This window comes from Ammospiza nelsoni, chromosome 20, assembly GCF_027579445.1.
Source record: "Ammospiza nelsoni isolate bAmmNel1 chromosome 20, bAmmNel1.pri, whole genome shotgun sequence".
NCBI classification, from domain to species: Eukaryota; Metazoa; Chordata; class Aves; order Passeriformes; family Passerellidae; genus Ammospiza; species Ammospiza nelsoni.
In genome coordinates this window covers 8889355-8917275 of record NC_080652.1, presented here as the reverse complement: position 1 = coordinate 8917275, position 27921 = coordinate 8889355, and the positions used below count along the sequence as shown (strand labels likewise).

Below are 27921 nucleotides of genomic sequence, written 5' to 3'. Positions count from 1 at the left end.
AGTGTGGCTCTGAAGATGTAAGGGGAGAAAGCAGCCCAGAACTGGGGTCACTCTCACGTCCTGTCTGCTAAAAGCCTGCTCTGCCAGCTAGATTAGAACAGACACAGTCAGCATTTCAAAAGATCATTTAAAAGAGGCACTGCCGGGGAAATTTAGATCCTAAATTTAAATTCCACTAAGGAAGAGCTATCTTAAAGAGACCAAACTGCTTTCCTCTTCCCAATGAGACAAAAAATGCAGCGCTGGAGTAGGTGCTGAGGCACTGGCACGGGATACCCAGGGAAACTCATCCCTGGAAGTGACCAAGACCAGGCTGGAGTGGAAAGTGTCCCTAGAACATCCCTCTGGCAGTTCAGGATGGCCAGGACCCCTGCCAGGGGGCTCAGAAGCCCTGGCACAGACCCCAAAACACCTGTGGGTTTGATTATGACCTGTGGAGCAAATTACCAACCTTAGATGAGGATCAGCAAGCCACAACAGTTTAAGTAGAATAATAGTGAAGTTATCACAGGGTGGAAAAGTAGATTTTGGGGGTTTTGCTGTGGGGGTTCAGTGGGCAAGATGGAGGGAACTGGGTGTGTCCAGCCTTTCTCCTTCTTCTCCTTGGCCTCCATCTCCTGCTGTGATGTTGGCACTTTTAGATTGGTTTAGAGTAGAAGCTCACTGTCTAACACAGGTGATATTGGAAAGTAATTGTAAACATTGTACACATAGTTTTTAGTATAAAGACATAACACTGCCCTGGGGGCAGGCAGAGTGCCTGGAACTGTCCTGCTGGATGGACCTCAGCAGCACAGGAGAAATTTTTTTATAGATAAGACGCAATAAACAACCTTGAGACCGAGAAATGAAGAGCCCTGACTCCTTCTTCAAGCGCTGGGCTGGGAAAAGAGACTTTCTAACTTTTCTCAGGGTCACTCTGACAAGATAAATATCCCAACACCCACCCATCACCTACACACTGCTCTGGCACTCACAGGGAATGGAGGCTCTGCAAGAAGAGGCTCTGGAGGCCACGAGATGCTGCGGCTGAGGCGCAAAACCAAACCGCAAACGAGATTTTTATCACCAGCGCAACAACACCCCTCAGCAAGGCTGCCACCACCTCTTGGTGCCCTCTAAACCCCCTGCAGCCCCCTGGGCAGGCTGGCCTTACCTTCTCTCTTCATGCCCATGGCCAGACACTTCTGGTAGCGGCAGTACTGGCAGCGGTTGCGCTGGCGCTTGTCGATCAGGCAGTCCTTGTTGTCCCGGCACGTGTAGGTCAGGTCCTTCCGCACCGTGCGCTTGAAGAAGCCTTTGCAGCCCTCACAGCTGTAAACCCCGTAATGTTTACCTGGGGGAGGGAGAAAAATCAAGTTTAGAGGTGGTCCCAGATCCTTTCTTTGCCAGCAGATCTTCCCAGGGACTCTCCCAGCTGAGTTTTGGGGGGAGCAGAGGTTTCTTGGAGGTGGAAAGTGGTGGTTTGGCTTCCACAGAATCAGGATGCCATCCATGGGTCACATCCTGCCTTCCACCCATGGAAAGGCCATTTCTGGGCCATACAGCAGGGTGGGGGCAGTGCAGAACATTTGTTTTGATCATTATGAATGTTCTGATCACTATGAAATCATTGTGATAATGTGAATCAAGATGAATTAACAGAGTCCTCACACTGTACGTGCTCCCTGGGGAGTTCCACCACCATTCAGAAATTAATTAATGGACCTGTCCAGGGGTGTCCCCCTGTACCTCTGTGAGCTCTCTGAGCCCCCCACAGCAGACACACAACCCAGCCTGCCCTGTACCACGTTCCCACCCTCCACTTCCAGCCTGGATCCCAGGAGGAGTCCCCAAGGGCTCACAAACCAGGCAACCAGAGCTCTCCTGGAGCAGGGAGCTTTTAGAAAAGCAGGAGAATAAAGGGAATTAGCCCAGTGGAGGAACTCCTTGTCAAGAGCACCTTTTCATGTGGCACTGAGTGACAGCACCAGTGAGGATCAAAGGATGGGGACAGGGAGGGCACACCCCCCTGATGTTTCCCAGTAGGGTGAGGATGGGACCCCACTGCTGAACAGGGCCCTAGGGTCTCCTGGCTTGGCTCTTTATCCCCTGCTAGGAGGGACAGGCAGGTGCTGTTCCTTTGAGAGAGCACTCAAAGGTGCTGCCAGGAGCCTGGGAGCCAATGCCACCCCTCTCCCACACCCCAGCCCCCTGCCCTGAGCCCCTGCCAGCCTCACCCGAAGATCTGTCCCCGCAGATGGCACATATGTGCTTGGTGAAGGAGGCCATCGTTCCTGAGGGGTGTGCTGGCACTTTGAGGACTCCATTGAGCCCCAGAGGTGGCTTGATGTCTTCTGTGCTGGTGACGGAGTTCATGGGCGAGTTGAGCTGTGGAGGAACAAGCACAGGGCTCAGCTGGCACTGGGGACATGGGGACATGGGGCTGTGTCACTCACACACAGGACAGGACAGGACACAATTCCAGTGGGCACCAGCACAGCTGAACCAAGAGGATTTGGGCACACAAAGGCACAAGAGCTGGGGTGGCTCTGAGCTGGCAGCAGGGTGGCACAAGGGGCAGGACACGGCCAGCCTCCCAAGCACTGTGCAGGGCTGACCCTGCCCATGCAAGGAGGATGTTTTCCCATGATTTAATTGGGAAGCAAGCTCCTCCTGCACCGCTCCAGCACAGCCCCCAGAGCCAGGGCTCAGCAGCCACCCCAGTTTCACACCAGCACAGGACAAAGGCAGCAAGATCTGCAGTGGTGGCTGGTGGGACAGCTGCTGGCTGGGAGAGAGCCCCGGCAGGGATGATGAAGGCCAGGACACTCTTGTTTAGCTCTGTAGTTTATGGATATCCCTTCAGCATTATCTCTCCAAAGGAAAGCTCCATGGCTCCAAATAAACACATCCCAGCTGCAACAGGGCCTGGATTCCAGAGCTGGAGTGGGTGGGACATGTCCCTGCAACTCCCAAATGTCTGTGCTTCCTTCCCCTGGGCCCCAGCAAGCAGAGAACTGGGTGGAACTGGCACCACGGCACTGCTGTGGAGTGAAGGGTTCCTGGGCTGAATCCCCACTGGGCTGTTACACACATGTGTGCACAGAGAAACTGAGGCACAGAGCTGTAGGACTGACCCATCTCAGTGAGGGGACAAGCTCACCCCATCCAGGAGGGTCTGGGGGTGATGAGGACTTGGACTTGGTCAGCTCTGGAGCACAGCAGAGCTGGCTGGGATCACTGGGGGTGTCCCCAAGGGAATCAGCCTGTCCCAGAGCCACCATCCAGCCACCCTCCAAGCCCAGGATGGATTCACAGGCCTGTGCCCCAGTTTGTTCCCTTTCTCTACTCGAACAGAGATCCCCAGCAACTGCACTTGTCACAAATTAATTCAGGGAAGTCCCAGGGCTTGTGATCTGTCAATTAGAGCAGCACAGCCTCTCCTCTGGCTTTCAAGTCTCCAGGCTGGTGGGGAATATTTGGCAGGCAGATGACTGGCAGCCACACAGCAGAGCCAGGTAAACCCACCCTGGAGAGATGGGATGGATGTGCCTCCCTCTGCCACCCTGCCTGTGCCAGCTGATGGATCAAAGGCAGCTGGGAGCTGGTGCCACCCAGGGACGCACTGCTGGCTTCAGCTGCTGTTTGAAAGAGCAGAGAGGGGAGGGAGGAGCAGGTCCCAGCCAGGAGCATCTCTTTTTGAGTGCCACACGACCTCTGTGCTCCCCTGGCAGCAAGGGTGGCCAGGACAGGGTGAACTGCCCCAGGAGTTCCTCCCAGAGCCCTCTCTGGGATGTGGAGCCAGTTCCCAGTGCAGCTGGTGGTGATGGTTTGTGGCACACTGCATCCCTGGCTGTGGGAGCCAGCCCAGAGCCCATGGCTGCCTGATGAAGATAAAACCTTTCACCATCACCTCCCCCAGCCCCAGCAGCCCACAGAGCCCACCTGGGCAGCCCCCCAAAAACACTGGGGCAGAGCAAGCCCCACCAGGAGGGTGGGGGTCCCACCAGCCTCCTCAGCCCTGTGAATCAGCTGCTCAGAGCTGAGTCAGCCCCGGGCTGGGGAGGGGACAGTCACCAGTTCCTCTCCCAGCGCTGGCTCCAAAGCTCAGCAGAGCCAGCCCGGGGTTCCCACAGCGCCCTGGCGCCTGCCCTGGGAGCACGTGCAGGACAGAGCAGGGGACAGCAGCCCCTGGCCCTGGCACAGCATTGCTGCTCTGGGACAGCACGGCTCCAGCTCAGCAACGAGCCCAGACAGGGCAGGAACCGGGGCTCTGCCTCCCCAGTGACACCAGCACCTCTGGGCTCCTTCCTTCCCTCTCCACTCATTGCACCCAGCACCGAATCCTGGCTCTGCTGGCAAGCAGAGCTTTATTCCTCCTCCTCCTCCCATCCCAAAAACCACCCCAGCCCTTCCCCAGTCCCCCAGGCACCCTTACAACGAGCATTGTGCACAGGCAGACGATCTAATCCCACATCTGATCTCTCCCCACTGGCCCCGGGCATCCCAAGCTGCTGCCAGCGCTGCCTGGGGCGGCTGCTCCACGCAGCCCTGCATGGAAAATCCTCCCTTGCAGCTCCTGCTGAAAAACCTGCACTGTTTTCCCCGTTTTCCCATCATTTTCAGGCAAGAAGGTTGAAGCAGTGTGTAAATCCCACAGCTGCAGGGTCTAGCCCTCCCAGTCTGGCCCTCATTCCTGGGCCGGCTCAGCACCAGCATCCCTGCCATGGATGCTGGGATCCCGTGGCAGGATCACTGATTTTGGGGCTGTGTTTGCAAACCCTGCAAGATCCTGGGATCTTTGGGGCTGTGTTTGCAAACCCTGCAAGATCCTGGGATCTTTGGGGCTGTGTTTGCAAACCCTGCAAGATCCTGGGATCTTGGAAACCCTGGAAGATCCTGGGATCTTGCAGTGTTTGCAAACTCCCAGTGCTGGAGGGAGAGCACTGGGAGCACCCAAGGGTTGCAGGGTCCTCCCCTCTGCAGAGCCAGAAGGGGCGGGGTGAGCCCCCCGTTTTCTGGGAGCCTGGCAGCTCCTTCCCACCCCGGTGGGGCTGGGATGGAGGGGACCCACCCTGGGGACCTCGCACATGCTGTGCCCTTCTGCTCTGCTGCCTCTCCAGAGGCGACGAGGCGTGGCCTGATGGCAAGTGGCATCTGCCATCTGATGCAAAGCACCTTCCATCAGTGCCATCCCTGCCCGGCCACGGGGGCCACACGCCTCATTACCCCTGCGCCGGGCCAGGGGGGCTGCGCTGCCCCCCCGAGCATCGGCCTCGCTGCTGCCCCCTCCTCCTCCTCCTCCTCCTCATTCCCCCTGCACTCTGCCGGCCCAGGTAGGCGCCTCTGCCCGCTGCAGGGACAGGGACAGGGACCTAATGTGGCCAGACAGGGAACAGATGGCAGGAGCCATTAGGCTGAGAACCTCCCAAGTGTCACCTTGAGGAAAAACACTTCAGACAAGTCCCTGAACAAAGGATGGGTGTTCCAAGGGATGGAGGCAAGGGCTGGAGCCATCAAGAGCTGGAGCCACAAGGATCGGAGCCATCAAGAACTGGAGACACCTGGGCTGGAGCCATGAAGGGCTGGTGCTACCAGGGTTGGTGTCACCAGGCCTGAGCCACCAGGGATAGAGCCATGAAGGGCTGGAGCCACCAGGATTGGAGTCAACAAGGGTTGGAGCCACAAGGACTGGAGCCACCAGAGCTGGAGCCATCAGGGCTGTAGCCATCAAGGCTGGAGCCACCAGGATTGGAGCCATGAAGGGCTGGTGCTACCAGGGTTGGAGTCAATAAGGGTTGGAGCCACCAAGGCTGGGGCCATCAGGGTTGGAGCCACCAAGAGCTAGAACTACAAGGACTGGAGCCACCAGGGCTGGAGTCAACAAGGGTTGGAGCCACCAGGGCTGGAGCCAGCCTCCTCCCAGCCCCATCCCACCACATTCTCACTTCCCCTTCTGCCCTGGAGCTCTGCTTCGTTTCAGTTCCCCGCTGGCCGCTCCTAAACTGCCCTTCACCATCGCCCCTTCCCCACCAGCTCCCCGGCCTGTGGCTCCCCCCAGGGTTGCCTCACATCCCCCTTCCCTCTCCTTCCCCATCATTTTGGCTCTGGGGCTGCTGATTTTGCTCTGGCTGCCCGTTCCCAGGCACAGTTTCAGTTCCTCTTCCCCTGGCCCTGGGGTGGGAGGGAGGGACGTGTCCACCCTGCTGCTGTCCCTCAGAAGGAAGCAGGTCCCTGCACATCTGAGGGGGTCACAGGCTGAATCCTGCATGAGAGAAGCTCATCCAGAGGCAAATCTTATTCCTCTCTGACCAGCACAGGGATGCTGGATACTGGGGAAGCTGCCTGTGGGTCCCCAGACATAGCAGCCATGTAGTAAAATAGCCCCACGTAGTAAGACAGCCCCATGTAGTAAAAAGCCCTGTTATCCCTGAGAATAAATCAGGCCAATATTTAAAAATAAAGGTGCTGGCAGGTGCTTGAAGTCCCAGAGAGGGCCTGGAATAAATAAACCTGCAGCCAGTGGCAGGTGGTGGCCAATTCCTTAATCTGCCCTTTTACTAAACATATCCCGTGCGAGCAGCCAGCAACAGGTGGCAGGGGCTGGCCAGCACCCCAATCTGGCTATTTTTAAAAAGAGCTTATCTCACCCTGCTTGGAGGGGTTTTTACATAATCTTTAGCCACTGAAGGCCACTCCTTGCCCTGTGAGCAGGCAGAAGAGCCCTGGGTTTGTACAAGTGACAGGATAAGGGGAAATGCACTCAAGTTGTGCCAGCAGAGTTGGGGTTGGCTGTCTGGGGTAATTTCTTCACTGAAAGGGTTGTCAGGGAAGTGGTGGAATCACCATCCCTGGAAGTGTTAAAGGTGTGTGGGTGTGACACTTGGGGACATGGGTTTGTGGTGGGCTTGGATGATCTTAGAGGGTTTCTCCAACCAAAACGATTCCATGGTTCTGTGGGGAACGTGGGCTGGCCCTGGAGGAGAAATGCTGCTTCCCAAGAAGGAGAAGAATCCCAGAAAATCCTAGCGTGGCTCTGGCTCCTGCCACAGCTGCACCAGCCCCCAGGTGACCCAGGTGACTCCCCTTCCACCTCAATCCTGGTGACAGTAGTTGATGGCCAGCCGTGTTCCAGCTCTGCTGGTCCCTCACAGCCCACCCCAATGGAGCAGGATGTCTCAGGCTTAGCTTCCCCCTTGTGCTTCTGCTTTTTGCCTCCCCTTGGTGCCTGTCTGCATGAGGAACACCCAGAGGTGGCTCCTCCTTGCCCAAACAGGTCACAGTGTCCCCTCAGCACTGTCCCCAAACAGGCCTCAGTGTCCCCTCAGCAGTGTCCCCAAACGGGCTTCAGTGACCCCCTCAGCAGTGTCCCCTCAGCAGTGACCCCAAGCAGGTCACAGTGTCCCCTCAGCACTGTCCCCAAACAGGCTGCAGTGTCCCCTCGGCAGTGTCCCCACTCAGGCCATACTGTCCCCTCAGCAGTGTCCCCACACAGGCCGCAGTGTCCCCTCAGCAGTGTCCCCACAGAGGCTGCAGTGTCCCCTCAGCAGTGTCCCCACACAGGCCATACTGTCCCCTCAGCACTGTCCCCAAACAGGCCGCAGTGTCCCCTCAGCAGTGTCCCCACACAGGCCGCAGTGTCCCCTCAGCAGTGTCCCCACACAGGCCATACTGTCCCCTCAGCAGTGACCCCAAACAGGCCGCAGTGTCCCCTCAGCACTGTCCCCACACAGGCCGCAGTGTCCCCCAGCAATGTCCCCTTACCTGCGGGCTGCTGGTGCCGAATCCCAGGCTGGGCGTGGAGGGGACAGACATCGAGTGTGGCCCCATGGGGGAGCTGATGACGGAGAAGGGGGGGCCCATGCCGTTGATGGGCGAGCTCAGGGTGCTGATGGGCGAGTGCAGCTGGCCCGGCGAGCCCAGCGAGGAGCCGATGCCCGGCCCGATGGACGGGTGCAAGGACGGCGTGGCCATGGGCCCCCGGCTCGTGGGGGAGTTCAGGGACGTGGAATTCACCTGGTTGGAGAAATCTGCAAGAGAAGGAGGACAGGGAAGGTGTTGAGCCATCCATGTGGGACACAGACCTGAGCCACAGCTCCCTGTTCTTCCCCCAAAGTTCCCAGTGTACTCCATCTTTCCAAACCACCTTCTGGAGTATCCATGAAGGCACCCATGTAGGACACAGCCCTGAGCCACAATCCACTCTTCCTCCCCCAGAATTCCCAGTGTACTCCATCTTTCCAAACCACCTTCTTCTGGAGTATCCAGAATTAGAGGATTAAGAGCATTTCCACCTCGTTAAGAGCATTTCCACCTCAAGCCAGGCATCAGCGCCCTCCTCCACCTCCCTGGCACAGCTCTGAGCTCTGCCAGGTGTTGGATTTGCAGGGAATGCCCCAGATGAAAGCAGGAACGATGCATTTGACTCCATGTTCTCAGAAGGCTAATTTATTTCTTTATAAAATTATATTAAAGAATACTATACTATGCTATACTAAAGAATACCAAAAAGATAGTTACTAATACTAAAAAGCTAATAATAAAAGAAATAATAATAAAAATTAAAAAATAATAATAAAAACTCTTGATTCTTTCCAGAGTCTCAACACAGCTTGGCCCTGATTGGCCAAAGAGTCAAAACAACTCTACCAGAATCCAATGAAACAATTACTTGTGAGTAAACAATCTCCAAGCATATTCTACATAAGCAAAACAACAACAACAAAAAGCAAATGGAGTAAGAATTGTTTTCCTGTTCTCTGAAGCTTCTCAGGAGAAAAATCCTGAGCAAAGAGATTTTTTTCAGGGAATGTGAATGTCATAGCCAGGGGCTGAGTGTGGCTGCTCCAGCTATAGAATAATTTGGATTTATCACCGGGGAACAGAGAGAGCAGCACACAGTGAGGTGTGTGTCCATCCCCGGGGAACGCTGCCTGTCCAGAGGCTGGATTTGAGCATTTTGGAGGTCTCTTCCAACCTGAATGTGCCTGTGATTGTGGAATCAGCAGGAGCAGCTCTGCAGGCAGCAGGACGGGCTGTGTCTGCCTGTCCCGGGGGAGCAGAGCAGGGGGGCGGGAAGGAGGGCTTATAAATAGACTCCAGTTCTCCCAAGAGGAGACATGGAGCCATTCCTGGCACATTTCCTCCCCATCCTGTCACGCTGCTTGCAAAACAATCCCCAGCGAGGAAGGGGTTGGCTCCGGCCCCCAGGGAGGGGCAGCGGAAGGCGGCGGGGAAGGCGGGGGGCAGCACGGGGAGGGCTCCCCCAAAACCCACCCGGACCCCCCAGCTCACACCTGGGACACCCAGAGACAGGGACACACCAGCACGGCCACTTGGGTGTTCATGGTGGCTCTGCAGACCCAAAAGTAAACTAAAATTCTGTCTTGAGTCAAATGCATCTGTCAGGACAAGCTGTGTCCCCTGGATTTTGGAGCAATCAGCACAGGGGAAACACTGAACCCACGGCAGCCCAGCCTCAGCAACCCTCCCTGGAGATCCCTGACCCTGGTGGTGGGGGAAACCCCAGCAGGAGGAAGAGAGAAGGTTCAGCAAGGCAGCAATGCTGCTCTCGCAAAGATGTGGAACCAGCATCCCCCTGCTGCACCCAGAACCCCATTGCTGCCTCTAGAAACCCACTGCTGCACCCAGAACCCCACTGCTGCCTCCAGAACCCCACTGCTGCACCCAGAACCCCACTGCTGCACCCAGAACCCCACTGCTGCACCCAGAACCCCACTGCTGCCTCCAGAACCCCACTGCTGCACCCAGAGTTTCATTTATGCAACCAGAATCCCACTGCTGCCTCCAGAATCCCATTGGTGCTCCCAGCATCCCACTGCTGGCCCCAGAATCCTTTTGCTGCTTCCTGAGTCCCATCAGCACATCCAGAGTCCCATTTATGCCTCCAGAATCCCACTGCTGCACCCAGCATCACATCACTGCATCCACAGTTCCATCACTGCATCCAGAATCCCATCACTGCCTCCAGAACCCCAGAACTTCCACAGAGCATCACGACTCAAAAGTTCCAAGCAACTTCTTGGACACTGGGAGGTTCCCACTCCTCATCCAAACACTCCCAGCTCCAAAACCCCGCTGGGAGAGCAGCAGCAATGGGAAACATTTATACCCAGCAGACAAATATGGTTTTTTAAACTCAGCAAAATCAACAGGCCACTTGAGGCAACTCAGCCCAGATGCTGCCAGTCCCTGGGTGGAGGGAACTGGAGTTTGGGGAAAATATAATTTGAGGTGGAGAGACGGGCATCAGGAGTGGGATATGAGGAGTCTGCCCTCTTCCCCACCACATGTATCCTAAAGGACCCTGACTGCAAAAAGAATGCTACAAAAAAGATAAAGATTTCAAAAAGAAAAAAGCCTAGATTGAGGAAATATCCTTAACAGACACAAATAAATTCCCAAGCTGATGAGCACCACTTGGACTGCAGCAAACAGAGGAGGCAATTCCCCAAAGGCATTTTCAGCTCAAGCATTGTGAGACTGCTCCTTCTCCTCGAGGAGTTCTGCCATTTAAAGCCGCTGTGTGTGACTATCTCTTGACCAAAATAAACTCTGTGCCTGTTTCTAAATTAAAGAAAAAAAATAGGAAAAAAAAAAAAAGACATTCTGAAAGCATTTCCCCTCTGTCACACCCCTCAAGTGCAGCTATATTCTGTGTGTGTCCTTTGTTTCAGCACAAGGACCTCTGTCTCTCCCCGAAGATGCCCCATGGCAGTTGGGAGATCAGAAACCAGAGCTCGTCAGCAGCTGGAGAATTTGCAGTGAAGCTCTTTTTCCTCCTCCGAACTACGAGCCTGCCAGCCACTGAGTTTGGATGGGAATTTTCTTCCCAAGGAAAATGACATTTAGGGCAGGGCCACATGATCCGTGTGCAAGGAGCCCTGGGAGTGTTCCCACACCAGCAATCATCCCCTGGACACCAGAGCCAGCCTGAGTTTTGTGTTTCTGCTGCTCATCCCTTTCCCCCAGCAGATCCTTTTGGGATGGATTCCCACCTCAGAGATTTTGGGGCAGCAGCAGCAGCAGCCCCAAAACCAGTCTAAAACTGATACCAAAGCTGGGAGCAGTTCCAAAATCCAGGGTAGCATCTCTGCTGCATCACCCCTCACTCAGACAGAACTCTTCTGGCATTACCATAATCATAATTAGAACAAGAATTAGATCATTTTCAATAATAAAAAAAAATCTTTATAAAATATTGGTACTCAACACCCATGAGCAGCTCCACTGCTGTTTTCCACCTCCTTGGCATTCAGCACAAGGCTCCAGCTTGGACCAGCCAACATCCATGGCTGGATGCACCCCAGATGGGCAGGTCAGATCCTCCAGGAACACCAGAAATGCCACCAGCCCTTGTCACCCTTCCCTGTGGCATTTTGTCACTCAGTGTCACTCCAAGTGCTGCTGCCTGGCCAGGGCACGTCTGCAGCAGCTGAAGCAGCTCCTGCTGATCCAGCACTACCACCAAGGGCTGTGATTTTAACATTTCTAGACCACGAAATGTCCCAGAGCAGAACAATTCCAACGTGCAGAGGAGCTTTTTTTCCCAGGACAGGTCATTTGTACTGGAATAAAGTGTACCAGCATAAGCTTTCACCAGAATAATCTTCATTTATGCCTAAGAGGCTTTGCCAGTAAAACTACAGTGACCTAGCTCTGCTGGAAAACCTTTTCTGGCATATCCTGGGAGTTTACTCAGCAGCTCAGCACTCAGATCTGAAAGAGGGGAAGTTAAAAAAATAACCATATTTCAAGGCACAAACAGACTCCCTGAGCTGTGGTTTTCTGCAGCTGAGGAGAGCTGCCCACCTAGGATAAAACCCACAGCCAGTTCATTGGGGTCAGAGGGGTTTGCAGAAGGTCAGAGGGGTTTGCAGCAGGTCAGAGGGGCTTTTTGAGGAGCTGTCACTGTAGGACCAACCCAGGACCCTGTCCCTGGCACCAGCTGAGATTTGGAAAGCCACTCACATTCCCCCTGCTTCCGCTTCTCTTTTTTTTTTTTTTTTTTTTTTTTCCTCAGCACCTCTTCCTCCTTAATCAGAAAGAGAATCAACCCTGGGTATTAAGCAGGAGGAAATTCTAAATTTGGGTTGCCACTCCCTTCCTTAAGCCAGCCCTTGGTGTCAGAGCTCTGCAGGGCCACGCAGGACCAGCAGCATGGATCAGCCACCTCCTCCTCCTCCTCCTCCTCCTCCTCCTGCTCCTCCTCCTGGGCTCTCCAGCATCACTTTGGGGTGCCCAGGTTGCAAATCCTTACCCCCAAATGCACGTGGAGCAGGTAAAGGCAGAGCCCCACGTTCCTTCTTTGGTGACTCTGCACCAAAATTAACTCAGCAGTGCAAATCTGTGTCCTTTTGCTTTCATTCCTCAAAAGCAGCTTGGGAATCTCTCGTGATTTCCTGAAAAGGAACCTCAAATAATGCAGGTTTCCCTTTCCTTTCCTCTCACCTGCCCCACAGCAAAGCAGGGGAGGACAAAAACCAGCAGGATCTGGGCAGGACAGTGGTTTCCATGCGAAAATTGCCATGGTAATGCTGTGACCACAAGAGGTCAGGTCCTCACTTTTGTCCTGATCACCAACTCGGGGATGAATTTAAATAGCCCCTGGCCTACAATCTTGAGTAAGTTTGCTCTCAGTTTGTAGCAGCACAGCTGAGAACTGGAGGGAGGATGGAGCAAGAGCTGCCTGCTCCCCTCCCAGCAGTGGCTCTGCCATGGACCCAGCAGTGCCTGACTGGGCACACTCAGGGGTGTGCAGGGTGGTTCTTATCCCAAAATCTCATCCATGGAACCAAAAAACAAGCAGCACCCTGTGGTAAATCCATATAATTTAAGCTGCATTTAAAGCACTTTGCCCAGTGAGGACAGGCTGATCCTCCCAAAGCACCTGGGCTCTGAGCACACAGGGAATCCCTGGCAATGGATCCCAAGCTCTCAGAAGATGCAGCTGTGTTTTAGCCATAAACACAGCTAAAACAAAAGGATCTTTTCCACAGCTACAGGCAAAAGGGTGTAGGACCATACAGCATGGTCAAGAGTGTTGAGTAGCTCGGATTTCAGAGAAAGTAACTGGAATTTATTTTTCTTTTGATATATCTGGACTTGAGTACAAACACAAACCTGAGAACATCCCTCTAAGACCCTCAAACCCTGCACATGGGGCAGCACACAGAAATCTGTCTTTTGGCAGGCATTCCAAAACCACCACGTGCAGTTTCTCTTCAGGAACCCGCTCTGAGATTTGGGAGAGTTTCTGCAGTTTCCACACTCAGAATCTTCCCCAGGTGATGCTGTGGTGGTTCAGGCTGCTCAGGGACAGCGAGAAACTCAAGTTTCAGCTGCAATCTGCACAGGGTGGGTTCCTCCTCCCAGCAGGTTTCACTTTGGTCAAACTAAAACCTCAAAGCCACAGAGCTTCTCACCTCTGGCTCTGCTCTCTCCCCAAAACCTTCCTGAACCCAGCCAGCGGCAGAGATGCTTTTTGGGGCTTCAGTGCAGCAGCAGGGCTTTTCCCAGGCTGCAGGAGCCCCTCTGAGTGCAGCCAGGCATTGGAGCTGCCTCCTGCCAGCATTTCACCTGGGGAGCTTTACCACTGCACTCTGCACGCCAGAATTCCTGCTCAGCACCCAGGAAACCTCTGCTCTCTTCCCACAAGGAGAAGGAGAAGTGGAAAATCATCCCACTGCTCCCCAAAGTGCAACCCACCCCAAACCTGGCAGCAGCATCCCCTGTCCCACAGCTGGGTCATCCCTGCATCCTCTGTCCTGTTTGATTTTCTCCACTTTTTGGCAATTTGGCTCAAATTCCTCCACTTTTTGGCAATTGGTGCCCAGAGGTCTGGAGACCCCCCCAGCACAGGATCCACACCAAAACTGGGATAGCTGCTCCTGATGCTTCAGAGCTGCCATGGAGGAGGAAACACACAGCCCATGCCAGGGCTCACCAAGTGTGCTCAGCATCAGCACAGGATCTTCTTTGGGATTTTTTCCCTTAAAACCCCCATCCCACCCTCTCAGGAGCTTGCTAAAATCCCACCCTGCTCCTAGAGCAGTGGCAGAGCTGGAAGCCTGCACCAATCTGCAAGGGGGAAGGATTGGAAAGGGGAATTTTCCAGAAGCTGCTGTCCCCAGTCACTGGAGGAATAGAGTCCACACCACATGGAACCCATCTCAAACCATCTCCAAGGGGGAAGGATTGGAAAGGGGAATTTTCCAGAACCTGCTGTCCCCGGTCTCTGGAGGAAACATCACATGGGCCCCATCCCAACCCATCTCCAAGGGGGAGGGACTGAAAAGGAGAATTTTCCAGAAGCTGCTGTCCCTAGAGGAAACACCACACAGACCCCATCCCAACCCATCTCCCCACCACATGGAGCTCCCCCACCCATTCCCAAGCAGGCAGGGGCAGGCAGAGAAGGGAGAAGCAGGAAGGGTGAGGAGCAGGAGCCATGGGAAGCGTGAGGAGAGCAGGACAGCCCAGGGGGAAGGGGAGCAGGCAGCTCTCCCCCACCCTGGCAGGGCTGGGTGGAGGGGGAGGGTGCAGCCAGGCAAACAAGGATTCTGCTGATAAAGCAAATGTGACTCAATCACACGCTTGTGCAAAGATGTCACAACAGTGCTGAGAAATTACAGGCTCCTATTTCATCCCTCCAGGGCTGGCCCTGCTCTCACAATGCTCTCTGTTCTGCACTCGGAGTGCCCCTCATTTACTGCCTGGGAACCCTCGGCGGGGCCAGCCCATAATGGGGACACTGTGGTGCTGCTGCCAGGGCTGCCAGGGGTGCCTGATGAAGGGCTCGACGTGGCAGCTCTGCAGAGCCCTTTGAAGAAGCAGCTCAGAGCAGGGCTGGCCCCTCTTGATGCTTTTGGGGTGTGGGACAGGGGATTGATGCCCCCCCAAGCCAGCTGGCCGCCCCAAATTTGGCAGAGTTGGGGTTTTCCAGGCAAACCATGCTTGGGGGTGCATCTCTCAAATTTTTTGGGTGTCTTCAGGCCCCTAAAAGGGAGATTTGGGGGAAAAAGGGGCAAGGGCTCAGCCACCACTGGTGCAATTGTCCCCTGTCCCCCTTCCCCAAGCACAGGCCATGCTGAGAGGTGACTGGACCTGCTGGTCCCTTTCCAGCCCCCAAACTGCATCAGTGAAGCCAAACTAACAGGAAATGCTGCCAGCAGAGCTCCCTCTGCTCCACAAAAACAGAGGGCTGCTCCTTCCTGATGGGCATCACCATGGTGGGGACGTGGTGATGGTGGCACTTCCCAAAGTTTGCCCATCCTGCCCAGGGAGCTCCTCATCCTCCCTGCAGCCTCTGACCTCACTGGCTCCATCCCAGTCCCCAAAAAGAGCACAGTGAGAGCTCACCACAGTGGTCCCACAGGTTGCTGGAGCTCGTTATGGCCTTTTAATTACATTCAATTTCAGTTTTATGGGCTTATGGGCAAATTGGAAGTGATCTGATTGCCCTTGAGGGGGTGCTGGGCTCTGAGCTATGAAAATCCAAGCAGGATCCGGCACGGGGAGCTCGGGAGCTTTAGGCTCATTCCAGCAGAAAGAGGAGAAGCTTCCACTCACCCTGGAGATCCCCCAGCACATCCCAGTAATGAGCCACACACGTGCCATGTGCTGGGCCCACTGGAGATCCCAGATCAGGCACTGCCCCAGGTCATCCCACCACTGTCCCCAGCACTTGGGACATCCCTATGATGGGTTTCAGGATGTGGAGAGCAGTTGGGGCTCAGACCTGGAGCCAAGCTCTCCATCCCTGTGGAACCTTGATCCCCAAAATATCCCCCTGCAAAGCAGGCAGGGCAATAAGCATCCCAAAGGATGCTGAGTGCTCTGGGAAACAGGAGTGTCACAGAGATCTTTTATGAAAAATCCTTTCCTTAGGGTTTTTCCTCCTGAGAAGCCTCAGGAACAAAATGTAAACAATGGTTATCTGCTGCTGTGGAATGCAACAGGTGCATCTGGGATAGGTCTCATGTGGTTGTTTCTAATTAATGGCCAATCACAGTCAGCTGGCTCAGACAGAGAGTCCAAAGCACAAACCTTTGTTATTCATTCTTTCTTATTCTATTCTTAGCTGGCCTTCTGATGAAATCCTTTCTTCTATTCTTTTAGTATAGTTTTATATAATATATATCATAAAATAATAAATCAGCCTTCTGAAACATGGAGTCAACAGTCTCATCTCTTCCCTCATCCTCAGACCCCTGTGCCCACTGTCACACAGGAACTCCCAACCTTCAGCTTCAAGGCAAATCTGGGATGAGCCAAATCCTCAAGGCCAAGAGCAGAGCAGCCCAGCAGCTCTCCCAGGCACTGCCTCTAAGATCCACGGGCTAAAATGTGTTGCTCATTTGTTAATGAGTCATGGATGAGCAGGATGTGCAACACATTTTAGCCCATGGACAAACCACCCACTTTGTGACTGTCAGCTGCAGGTCCAGGAGGAAGAAGGAGCCTGAGAACTGGGTGCTACACAGGAAGGTGATGGGGAGGTGCTCTCCCTCCTGCCAATCCCCAAAATCTGCTCCCACCTGAGCTCAGCACCATCAGCCCTCGTGGCTTTGGAGACCCCACAGGATGGGCCAAGCTCCATGCTCGGGTCTGAGCCAGCAGCAGGAGGTGAGAGGAGGAGGAGGAAGACAGCCCTGAATTGTGGATCCCTGCCTCTGCCTGGCTCCCAGGAACAGCAGCCCACAAAGCACCAGGCAGGAGGATTATATTACGGTGCTGTGCGTGCACATTAATCCAGATTTGAGATAATTACAGTCATTCACTTGGCATAATGGGCTTTAATTGATCCAGCAGGGCCTGGGCTGGTGCTCACCACCAGTGTGCAGCTGGCAGCCACCAAAGCTGTGCTGCCACTGACCAGCAAAACCAGCACTGATTACTGGTTTTCCAGAAAACCAGTTGTGGTTCTCCTTAGGGAGTGCTAGAGGATGGCAAGGCCACGTGGACTCCTCCATCTCTCAGTTGAGACACAGCAAGCCTGGCATGGAGGTGTCATCTGGTCAGGAGACATCTCATGAGCATCCGAGTGGGATGAGCCAACCCTCCAGAGGGTTTCACTGCTGGGAACTGGGCAAGGACAGCCCATGGGAAGGCTGTTTTCCAAGCCTTGGAGAAATGCCCACCTCTCAGAGCCATGCCTGGTGGGAAGCTGGCCAGCAGATCCCCGAAGGTCCCTCCCCAGCAGCATTAATGGTCACAGAGGTGGAAACACAGACAGGGAAAGGAACCCAGGGTCCCAAAGCTGCCATCCCTTCCCACCTCAGCTCCTGCTCCACATCTCCACCGATGGCTGGAGAACCCTCTGGAGTGAGCCAGCTCCCTCAGGGGCAAACCACCCACCTTGTGACCCTCAGCTGCAGGCCCAGGAGGAAGAAGAAGCTTGAGAACTGGGTGCTACACAGGAAGGTGTGTGACAAGACAGTGAAGGCACAGTCAGATCCCCTTCCAAAAAAACAAGTTCCCTCTAGAAACTAGATGCCATGCACTTTTTTCCAAGAAGAAGAAGAAGCTGCCTCTGGTTTTATGTGACCTGCTGGGGATCAGTAACACATTTTGGGCAGGAGGGGAGGTTTAAGCCCCCTCAGCTCCAGCTGTGTGGCCGCAGGGATGGGCAGGCAGGCTGGGTGGGTTGTTCCCCCTTCCCAGGCCAGGGAGGAGGCTTGGGAAAGCTTTTCCCTCCCTCAGGCAGGCAAGCAGCAAGGGATGGGCTGCCTGCAAGCTGCCTTTGGGTTTAAGTTTCTGGTTGGAGTCCAAAGCTAATTAGGCTGCGCCAAGTCCAATCAGATAGCCGCAGCTAATTGAGCTCGGCACCGACGGGTCAATGTCCAGCAGGGCTCGGCGTTCCAGCACTTCTGGCAGCCCACAGATAACTGCCAGGGCCTGGGAAGGGGAAGGACCCCTCACAAAAATGTAAAAATGTTCCCTTCATGTCCAGGCTGAGAGCTGAGCACGGCTCTGGGTTAACCCCTGAGCCACCACAAGCATTGTGCAAACCCCAGGGCTTGGCAGGGCAGCCAAGCACTGGGATCAGGGAGAGCATGAGGAAGATGAGGGACTTTGAAGAAGGCTCCAACAAGCCCTTCCTCGGGTGCTCCTCAGCCCTGCCGAGCAGCTCCCCCAGCTCCTGTTTTCTCGGGCAGATTCCAGCCAGGAAAACAACACCATCCAGCTTCCCAGAAACCACAGAGCCCCTTTTTTCCTCTAATCCTGCCTGGACTCCCAAGCCGAGCAGCAGGAAGATGGCAGCCTGGATCCCTGCTCCAGGAGAATCCCCACATCCACCCCCAGCTGCTGGGGAAGGCTGCTCCTCTCCAGCTGACAAATGGATGAGAGGTTTCATTAATAAACCCCAGCTTCTCCTCACACTTCTGATTACAATCTCTCTGTTTGGATCTCTGCTCATGTTACACGTTCGTCTCAATTATATATTCCCTTCTCCTTAAATCCCCACTTATCTCCTTCACCACGTAAATCACAGAGTGGGCTCTGGTTTGGTTGGGTTTTGGTTTCTTTTTGCCTGCCTAACTTTCCCTGCTCCAACAGCACTTAGAAAATAAACAGGAATTTAAACTGCAGCATGTCCTCGTAGAATTTGAGCTCATCTTTCAGCAAACCCATCCAAGGAGGTGACACTGATCCTGCTCACCACCACTTGCTTCCAGCCCCACCACGCTCACTTTTATTTATTTTTGGCCCAGCCAAATCCTTACTGGGGCATCCCTGGGAATATTTTCCCCCCTCAAATCCCTTGTTGAACATGAGACACCGACCAAAGCAGCAGCACAGGGCCAGCCCAGCCTGGCTCTCCCTGCACAGCCCCACATCCCTCTGGCAATTAAGGCAATTGCTTGCATGGAAACCTAATTATATTAGGGAAGTATTTAGTAATTTTTAACTGTTGGGCTGGTGGCTCTGCTCCCTCCCACATTCCAGCAGCGCTGGGTAGGAGTTGCAGCACTGGATTCTCCCCTTCTTCCACCACTGCTTTAAAGAGAGGAAGAGGAGCAAGGTGGTGTGGTGGGCTTGGGTGGTGGCCCTGGAGACCCTGGATGAGCTGGACAGCATGCAGCAGTTGGCATGGGGTATCTGGGAATGCTCAGCCCTGGCACATGGTAGCCTCTTGGTGCCACCAAGACAAAGATGCTCCAAATCCCCTGCCTCAGCACCCTGCTGCCCCCAGCCATCTCTGATGCAAATTCAACACTCCAGCCACAAGGTTTTGGGTGTCCTGGATCTGTGTCCATCCTCCACTCTGGTACACAAAACTTGAGTAGGTGAGAGCAGAGCAGAGGCACCTCTACACCAAGCCCCACCAAGTATCCAAAAATCACCATCCCAGAAGCACCCTGGCCCTGTTTGTCCACAGTAGGAGCCCACCATGGATTGAGCTCCACCATGGATTGAGTTCCACCACAGATTGACCTCCACCACAGATCGAATTACACCATGAACTGAGCTCCACTACAGACTGAGCTCCACCATGGACTGAGCTCCATCATGGATTGAGTTCCACCATGGATTGAGCTCCACCACAGATTGAGTTCCACCATGGATTGAGTGCACCATGGATTGAGTTCCACCATGGAATGAGCTCCATCATGGACTGAGCTATATCACAGACTGATCTCCACCATGAACTGAAGCTCCACCATGGACTGAGCTCCACCACAAATTGAGCTCCACCACAGATTGAGCTCCACCATGGATTGAGTGCACCATGGATTGAGTTCCACCATGGATTCAGTTCCACCATGGATTGAATTCCAGCACAGACTAGGTTCCACCACGGATTGAGCTCCACCACGGATTGAGCTGCCCCATGAAGACCGCCACAGGGCCCTCACATCTCCATGGGCACTCCCAGCTCAGTTAGGAGCCAGCAGGACCATGGGGCTCCCCCAGCCCAGCCCTGACTCCCCAGCTGCCCATTCCCAGCCCTGGAAGGGCCGGCGGTGCCTTTAAGAGGCCGGAGGGGAACACGATGGCCGCTTTTCTGAAGGCCCATTAATTTGCCAGCGTCACATGCTCCGCAGCTGCAGCCTGGCAGTGATTTATACTCCTCTGAAGTTCATCAGAGGGAAAAGTACTTCCCAGGCACAGCCTATCCCCCTTCCCTCCTCTGCTCCTCTCTCTCTGCCCGTGTCCAGAGCCCGGTGAAAATCCCGCGGCCCCATCCATCACCCCGAGTGTCACCCCCTGCCCTCGCCACCCAGCCCAGGCACTCCCCTTCTCCCCGGCATCTGCCAGCAAAAGAAAACTTCCTCTGCCTCCCTCTCCTCCGTGACCCACCGATGAGAAAGTCATTAATTAATAAGGGGCAGCGCTGCTCTGGCTCCTCTGCGGCCTGCAGAGCCCCCTCCTCCCCATCCCCAGGCCCTGTAGCCAAAATAAACGTCAGGGAGGAGGAGGCGGGCGTCCCCTCCTCCTGCCGTCCTCCGGGGAGGTTCAAAAGTTCAAGATTTTCACATTTCCCTAACGTTATTTCAGGAAATTGCTGGAGAAAGGAAAGCCGGCGCTGCCGAAAAAGCGATCCAATAACACACAGCATCCAGAGGCAGGGCTGGGTGTGTGCCAGGCGTGGTTCAGAGGGAGCCCCATCCCCACCCCGACGCTTGTTTTTTGGAGCATCTGTGCACACCACTGGGTTTTTCCTAAAGCAAAGCCATAGCCAATCCAAAAGCAGCCCCAGAGGTGGCAGACACCAGGATAAGCTGCCACAAGGTCCCTGGGTCACTCCCCAGAGAGAGGGTACTCAGAGCACCAGCACTTATCAAATTCTAGCAGCTGGTTTGGGGGTGATGCTGCCAAGTTGGTTCAGAGCATCCCCAAGAACATCCCACATTGTAGAGAATATGGGTGCCACAGTCCTGGGTCCCCAAAGAATGACAGCTTGGCTCCAGATGTGTGCAGGGCTCTCTGCAAGCACTGCCCTGACGTGTGTTTGGGTTCCCTCCTTCCTTCCTTCCTCTCAAAACCCTTCAGATTTCACATTTGCACAGACCTCAAACGCGACCGGAGTCGCACCTGGGTTTGCATCAAAACTGGGCTCAACGACAGCTCTCACTGCAGGTCCGTGGGAAAGCCTGGTAAAACTACTGAAACTCCTGGCAAACCTGAATTTGGGGTTACAGTGAAACATGAAACTCGGCTGCTTTCATGTGGTTTGGGGTTTTTCTGTTGCAAAACACTCGGCGCAGCAGCTCGGGGCGAGAGCGCGACAGCCGAGCGCACCGCGGCGTGTCCATGGCAGAGAGGAATCCAGATACAGCCCTGCAGCTCTCCCTGGCAAACGATTAACCAGGACTGGGAGCCACCTCACGAGCCTGGGGGCTGGAGCAGTGCCACCAGCACGGGCAGAGCTCTGGGCACTGGCAGGGACCCAAGGCGGGGAGGTTGCACCGGCACCGGCGCGGCTCCGATGGATCCGTGGTTGTGGAAGAGCCTGGACGTGCCATGGCACGTGGAATTGTGCCTCAGGCAGGTGCTGGCAGCTCCCTGTGGGACGAGGAGAGCCCAGCATGGCTCTCCTGAGGGCCATCTCATCCTACAGCTCATCTTTTCCCTGCCCACTGATGGCAAAGAAGGGGTGGGAATCCTTCACTGCCCAGCATTGCCTCACTCCATCCAGGCAGTGAGGGGGTGGGATTGGTTTGATCTGGGATTTTTTAAGTTTGAGGAGTTCTTGGGATGCTTGGAGTCAGAGCTTCTGCTTTGAGCCCACTTTGTCCAACCAGCCCCACTAATTCCAACTGGGAAGTGGTGATGGAGACAACGCCTTGAAAATGAGCAGTGTGAGTATTCCAGATTTCCTTGGAGGAACAGGAGTTCTTCCCAGGTATCCATCCCCCTCAAGGTCTATTAACCCCTTGCTCTCCAACACCTCCTCAAGGTCTGGGTGTCACCCAGGGCACCTCAGGCGGGGAAGAACCACAATGGATCAAGATTTTGGATCAAGATTTTTGATAAAGATTTTGCCACCCATCCCTGAGGCTCCTCAAGGCTGTGACAGAGCTCCAGGCACCAGGCAGTGCCTCCAAGAAAAACCACATCCCAGAGCAGGGAGCGGACACCCAGCCAGGTCAACCAGAATCCCAGGCTGATTAAGGAAGTTTGCATTAATTAGAGAAACGTGTTAATATCCTGGGAAAGCCACCAGCCCTGGAATGCTGTGCAGACACCTCCTGCTCTCCTGGAACAGCTCAGTCCCTTGTCACCACAGCCTTCCCCACTCCCTCCCTGCACTGATCTCTGACAGGTATCACCCCCCTCACTCCCATCTCTTATTTACACCCCTGAGCCATTTTTTCCCCTCTCTCACACATTTTAAAGCTGCCCACCTTAAAGCATTGCTGCAAATTCCCAAGACAACCCAAATGAGGTTTAAGGCTGCACAGAACCCAGGTGACACCAGGGCCAAGAAGCAGCACTGGGATGTTGGGTCACTTTCTGAACCCAGCCCAGGCTAGGACAGGATTGAGCTCATTCATATCTACCCTATAAATAATAATAATCATAATAATGTCATTTTTGCAGCGTGGTTCTTTCAATAGGGGATGATGAATGTATCTGTAACGAGCGGTGGTAAAGATTTTCAAGCCATCTAATTAGGCAGCCGTTTCCTTTCCAGACATGCCCAAATCCCCTTGGAAAAGGAAACGTGGCCTCCAATGCTCCCTCTCTGCTGTGGGAACGCTGCCCTGTATCCTGAAACTCAACTTCCCCGGGGGCACCCTTTGGAATCCCCAATTTCCCATATCCCAGAGCTGCCTCGCGCTGAAGGAGCACCCAGAGGGAGCTGGAATCACACAAGATCTGCTCCAAGAGGAACCAAAACATGCCAGGGAGGTGCTGGTGTGCAGAGCCACTCCGCTGTAGATGGTGCCAGGGAGATGATGGGGAGGAGAAAGGGACAATTCAAGGGACAGGGCAGCCCATCCCGTGCTGATGTGTTTTTCCTTTTGTGCCTGGCATTCCCAGAAAACACTAACCTCATTATTGATTTCTGCTCGTTTGTCATTTTTATAACCTGGCCAGCACTTCTCCTGAGGGCTGTGACTAATCCCACTTCCCCAGGCTGGAAGGGGAGAGAGAGGCTTTAACTCTTTTGGGATGGGCTCTGGCAGGGCACCCACAGAAATCCCAAACATTCAGGACTTTATCCGTGGCAATGGGGACACCCGCCCTCCCCAGCTGAGCCACCAGTGCTGGCAAGGCTGATGGAACCAGCAACCCTTCCCTCCTTCCAGGCACTTCCCAGCAAAGCCTGGGGATGGAAGTCCCAGAGGAGAAGCTCCATTGAGTTAAAGGCAGCAGATGCTGCTTCCCAGGGGTGGGACACAGGGAGCACCGACCACGGCATCTGCAATTATGGAAAGCCAGATAAAGAAAATCAAATCTCATGCTTCGGGGCATGGGCTGATGAGCCCAAGGGTCAGGAAGGAATTTCTCTCCCCTTACACAGCAGTGCACAATTGGGTCAGTGCATTACCAGGTGCCACAAGCCTGGGATTGTTTTTCCCTCTCCTTTAGAAAGCCCTTGGCACAAGAGCTGTCTGAGGGAGATGATGCCTCTCCCATCACCCACATTCCTAAAGCTCAGAATTCCTATTCCCAGGTGAAAGATGGATCAAGGACCTCACTCCAGGCCACCCTCTGCTCTGACGCCACTCATGCCCCTCTCAACCTTAATTATTTCTACCACAATCACCTAAATTAGCACAACACTTCCTGTGAGAAAGGCCCTTGTCTTCCCCAGAGTTTGAAAACACTGTGTACACCTTTGGTACTATTTAAACAATGAGCAGGAATAATAAAAGCAGCAGTGTTGGCTTAGGAAATAATGCACTGGAAAAGGAGATGAATGGAGAGGATGGAGCAAAAAAACCCTGATGGTTTTATTCCCAGAGGTTGGGAAGTGATGGTTTTATTCCTAGAAGTTGGGAAGTGATGGTTTTGCTCCCAGAGGTTGGGAAGTGATGGTTTTATTCCCAGGAGTTAGCAAGTGATGGTTTTGTCCCCAGAGGTTGGGAAGTGATGGTTTTGTCCCCAGGAGCTGGGAAGTGTTTGTGGTAACAGCGGTTGCTCTCACTTCACGCCTCATCCAGCATCCTTTCCCTTCCTTGAGCAACTTCCCTGTGCTAAAACTCGCTTAGCTGGGAGGATCTAACCACAGGGAAGAGGGTTCAGTTTCAAATTAAAACAAAGTGAGCAAACAAACACAGATCTGCTCTGGAGCACGTGTCTATCTGCATCGGCCCTTGCTAAGCCAGGCTTTGCCAAGCCACACGCTTCCTAATCCTGACAAACAGTTGCTGGCCTTTCCCACTGCCAAGCAGTGATTCCCTGTCACCCAGGGTGGCATTTCCCAGTGTGATCTGCACTGGTCACACTCAACACCTGCCAGAGCCAGCAGCTCTCCCCAGAAAGCACAAAAATTCCTGTGAAACCACACTTCACAATCCCTGTTAGAGGGGGCTGCCGGGGATTTCATCAAACAAGAACTGTGATTAGAGCACTCTGAGCTATGGAATTCATGCACCCAGCTGTGAACAGCTACCCAGCAGGGAATTTGGGGGCAGGATGAGGATGGCACCCCTGCCCTCCTGCTCTCAGGAACCCAAGGCTGAGCCAAGCACCTGAGACAGGAGCCCGAGCCCCCTGGCCAGCATCACCTGCCCGAGCCTGTGACCTCGCTGTCAAGCTCAGTTTGGAGCTCAGAGCAAGATGAGCTGTCCCAGAAAGGTGTAAATCAGCCAGAGGGTGGCTGCTGAGCTCCAAAGAGGACACAGTCTCAAGCTATGTCAGGGAAGGTATAGGCTGGATATTAGGAAGAAATTTTTCACCAAAAGAATAATAAAGTACTGGAATCACCATCTCTGGATATGCTTAAAAACAGACTGGACATGGCACTTGGCGCTATAGTCTGGTTGAGGTGTTAGGGCATAGGTTGGACTTGATCTTAAAGGTCTCTTCCAACCTCATTATTCTGTGATTCTGTGATTGATTCTGTGAGTCTGTGAGTCTGTGAGTCTGTGAGTCTGTGATTCTGTGATTCTTGGATTCTGTGACTCTGTGACTCTGATTTTCTGAAACGAACCCCACCCCAGTCCCAGCAGCACGTGGGCACATCCATGGGCAGGAAGCCACGTGTGCACAGGGGAGGTGCAAGGCTGGAATCAAAGGTATGAAATGGGACTGAAGGGGATTTGGCATGCCCAGACTCAGTCCCTACAACCCAGACACCCAGCCAAGACAGGAAAGCAGGAGCAGAAGCTGGGATGGGGTAATGGGAGTGGGAGAATAGTTTGCAGGGGAATGTCTGAAGGAGCCTGTGGTGGCTTGCTTGGGGGAAAAAAAGAAAAAAAAAGAGGAATGAAACAAAAGAAAGGAAGGAGAATAAAGCAGCTGTGGAAGAGGCTGAGGGCTGTGTGTGGGAGCACCCCCAGCAGCATGGGGAGCATTCCCTCCCCACTGGGCAGGGCTGGACGTGGCAAAGGCTTGCAAAACCAAACCAAAGGAAGGAGTGGATGGGGCCAGGAGCCAGCAGAGGGGAAGGAACCGTGCAGGACACCAGGACAGAGCTGGGGACAGTCCTGCAGCCAAGGGGAGAGGGGGGGGCCTCCCCTCAGGTCTGCATTTCAGTGCCCAGTGGGCTCGGAGACACTGCCTGCATCCACCTCCCCATCCCCTGGCTCAGCAAAGCTCCAGAAATGCTCAAAACCCCCAAGTCACACCAAGACAGGAAATTCTGGCCACCATGAAGCCATTCTCCCCCAAAACCAGCATGTCCCAGAGCTGGTGTGAGAGCAGAGAGGAGGAAACATCCCTTCCCCTCAGCCCCATCCAGCAGAACAGCTTGGAGCAAGCTGGGAACATCACCATGCTGGGAACAAAGCCGTGGTTGTACCCTGGGCACTGGGAGAGCTGGGAGGGCAGTTTCTTTTTAGTTTCTTTCTTTAAGTGGAAAGGCTTCAGGGGGTTGTTTTTTCCTTTTTTGTTTTTTCCTTCTTGTGGGTTTGGTCTTTTCCATGTTAACCGAAAATGTCAATGAAACCAGGACAGTTCCCAGAAAAATTACTTACACAGATGAATTAATTTCATGTTGGGGGGAAGTAACAATGGAAATTCTCAAAAGAAACCATGTCAACAGCTGTTTTTGTAAAAAAAACCAAGTTTTGTATTGAAACAATTTCTGGTTTCTGCTCCTTTGCAGTGATGTGAAATTCTGCAAAGGCTGAAATCAAACCGAACAGAAAGATTTGGAAAAAATCTTAGAACAAATTTGTTCCAAAAATTTGGAACAAATCTTCATAAGACCCATCCAACACCTTCCCAAACACCCTCAGGCCTGGGTTCCCAAGAAGGGTTTGGTTCAATAAGGATTGGACAGGGATGAGGTGACACATCCCCATGTGCCAGGGGCGGCACCTGGCTCTGGGACCCTAAAGTGAGCCCAAAACACATCCTGACCCTGCAGGACATCAAAAGGTGACACTGGACTGCTGAACATTAAAAATAACCCCAAAAGAGGAGGAAGAAGCAGAGGCTGAGTCACGAGTCAGGGCTGCAGTGCTGTCAGAGGTGCCCAGGGTCAGCCTGGCAGGATTTGGCTCGGGCTCCACCCAGCAGCACAGGAATGGTGTTTCCCTTCATTCCCCAGCACCTTTCCTCCTCCATCCCTGCTCCTGCCAGAACCCTCAGCTCTGCCATTTGCCTCAATCTGCTTCAAATTACTCACAACAATGCCGGGCCCTGGGTGGACACGCAAAGTGTCTCAAATTTATTGTCATTTCCAGCCGTCCTTAACACTGCGCAGACACTGCTGGGACGTTTCCTCCTCCTTTAAGAGCCTCCCGTGGCTCTGCAAGGCAGAGAGGGAGATGAGTGGAGCCAGCTGGCTCTGCGGCTGTGCTGGGGGCATGGGAAGGGAGCACTGGGGGTCCCCGAGGTGATGCTGAGCTCGGGGCAATGTCCCCATGGCCCTGCAGTGACCCACGGGGACACACGGCCGCTGAACCCGTGCTTGGCTCCTGCTCCAGGGAGGAACGGCCCAGCCAGAGGGGCTTTGAGGAGGCAGGACCACCCTGCATGGCTGAGAGCACACCAAGGGGTGGGATTGCTGTCCCTCAGATCCCTGCATGGAGCTGGCTTTTGCCAAGGAATGAACTGGGACGTGCCAGGGTGGCTGTGCCGGTGACATCCCCGCACCAGCATCTGCTGCCCTCCACATCGCAGCATCTGGTCTGAATTAAAGTTCATCCTGTCCCACCTTCCACTACCCCAGGGTGCTCCAAGACCTGTCTAATGTGGCCTTGGACACTGCCAGGGCAGTCACAGCTTCTCTAGGCACCCTGTGCCTATCCTCTGAGTAAAGAATTCCTTCCCAACATCTCCTCTAAATCTCTGCAACCTGTGCCCATCCTCTGAGCAAAGAATTCCTTCCCAGTATCTCCCCTAAATCTCTGCACCCTGTGCCCATCATCTAAAAGAATTCCTTCCCAATATCTCATCTGAATCTCTGCACCCTGTGCCCATCATCTAAAAGAATTCCTTCCCAATATCTCCTCTAAACCTCTTCTCCTTCAGCTCCAAGCCATCCCTGCTGGCATCCCTGCAGCCAGGCAGGCACTGAGCCTCTGCCTGCAGTCAGCCTCGTGTTGTCACACAAATTGCACCTGGGAAACTGTTACAAGAATTAATTGATCATATAAGTACAGTAATTGGAACTTGCAAAGCATAGATAATTGCCTTTTATTAGTTCCTGTAGATAATCCATTATGCACTGATTAGGCCTCAGTAAGGATCTTACAGCCCTGGTTTGATTAATGGCAGATTATGGATATTAAACTCAAGCAGGAATAGATAAGTTACTATTTTCTTTCTTGCCTTAGGAGTACATCA

The 27921-nt window shown here is 53.9% G+C and overlaps 1 protein-coding gene across 1 annotated transcript in view; it reads right to left on the bottom strand.

Annotated features, from left to right (window-relative positions):
* The window catches only part of RXRA (retinoid X receptor alpha), a 101472-nt gene that overhangs the window by 26173 nt on the left and 47378 nt on the right, over positions 1-27921 (bottom strand). The window contains exons 2-4 of the mRNA XM_059486555.1: positions 7747-8012; positions 2220-2370; positions 1157-1336 (exon numbers count right to left, since the gene is read on the bottom strand). Coding sequence (XP_059342538.1) covers positions 1157-1336; positions 2220-2370; positions 7747-8012 — 597 coding nt within the window. The remainder of the gene's footprint in view (positions 1-1156; positions 1337-2219; positions 2371-7746; positions 8013-27921) is intronic.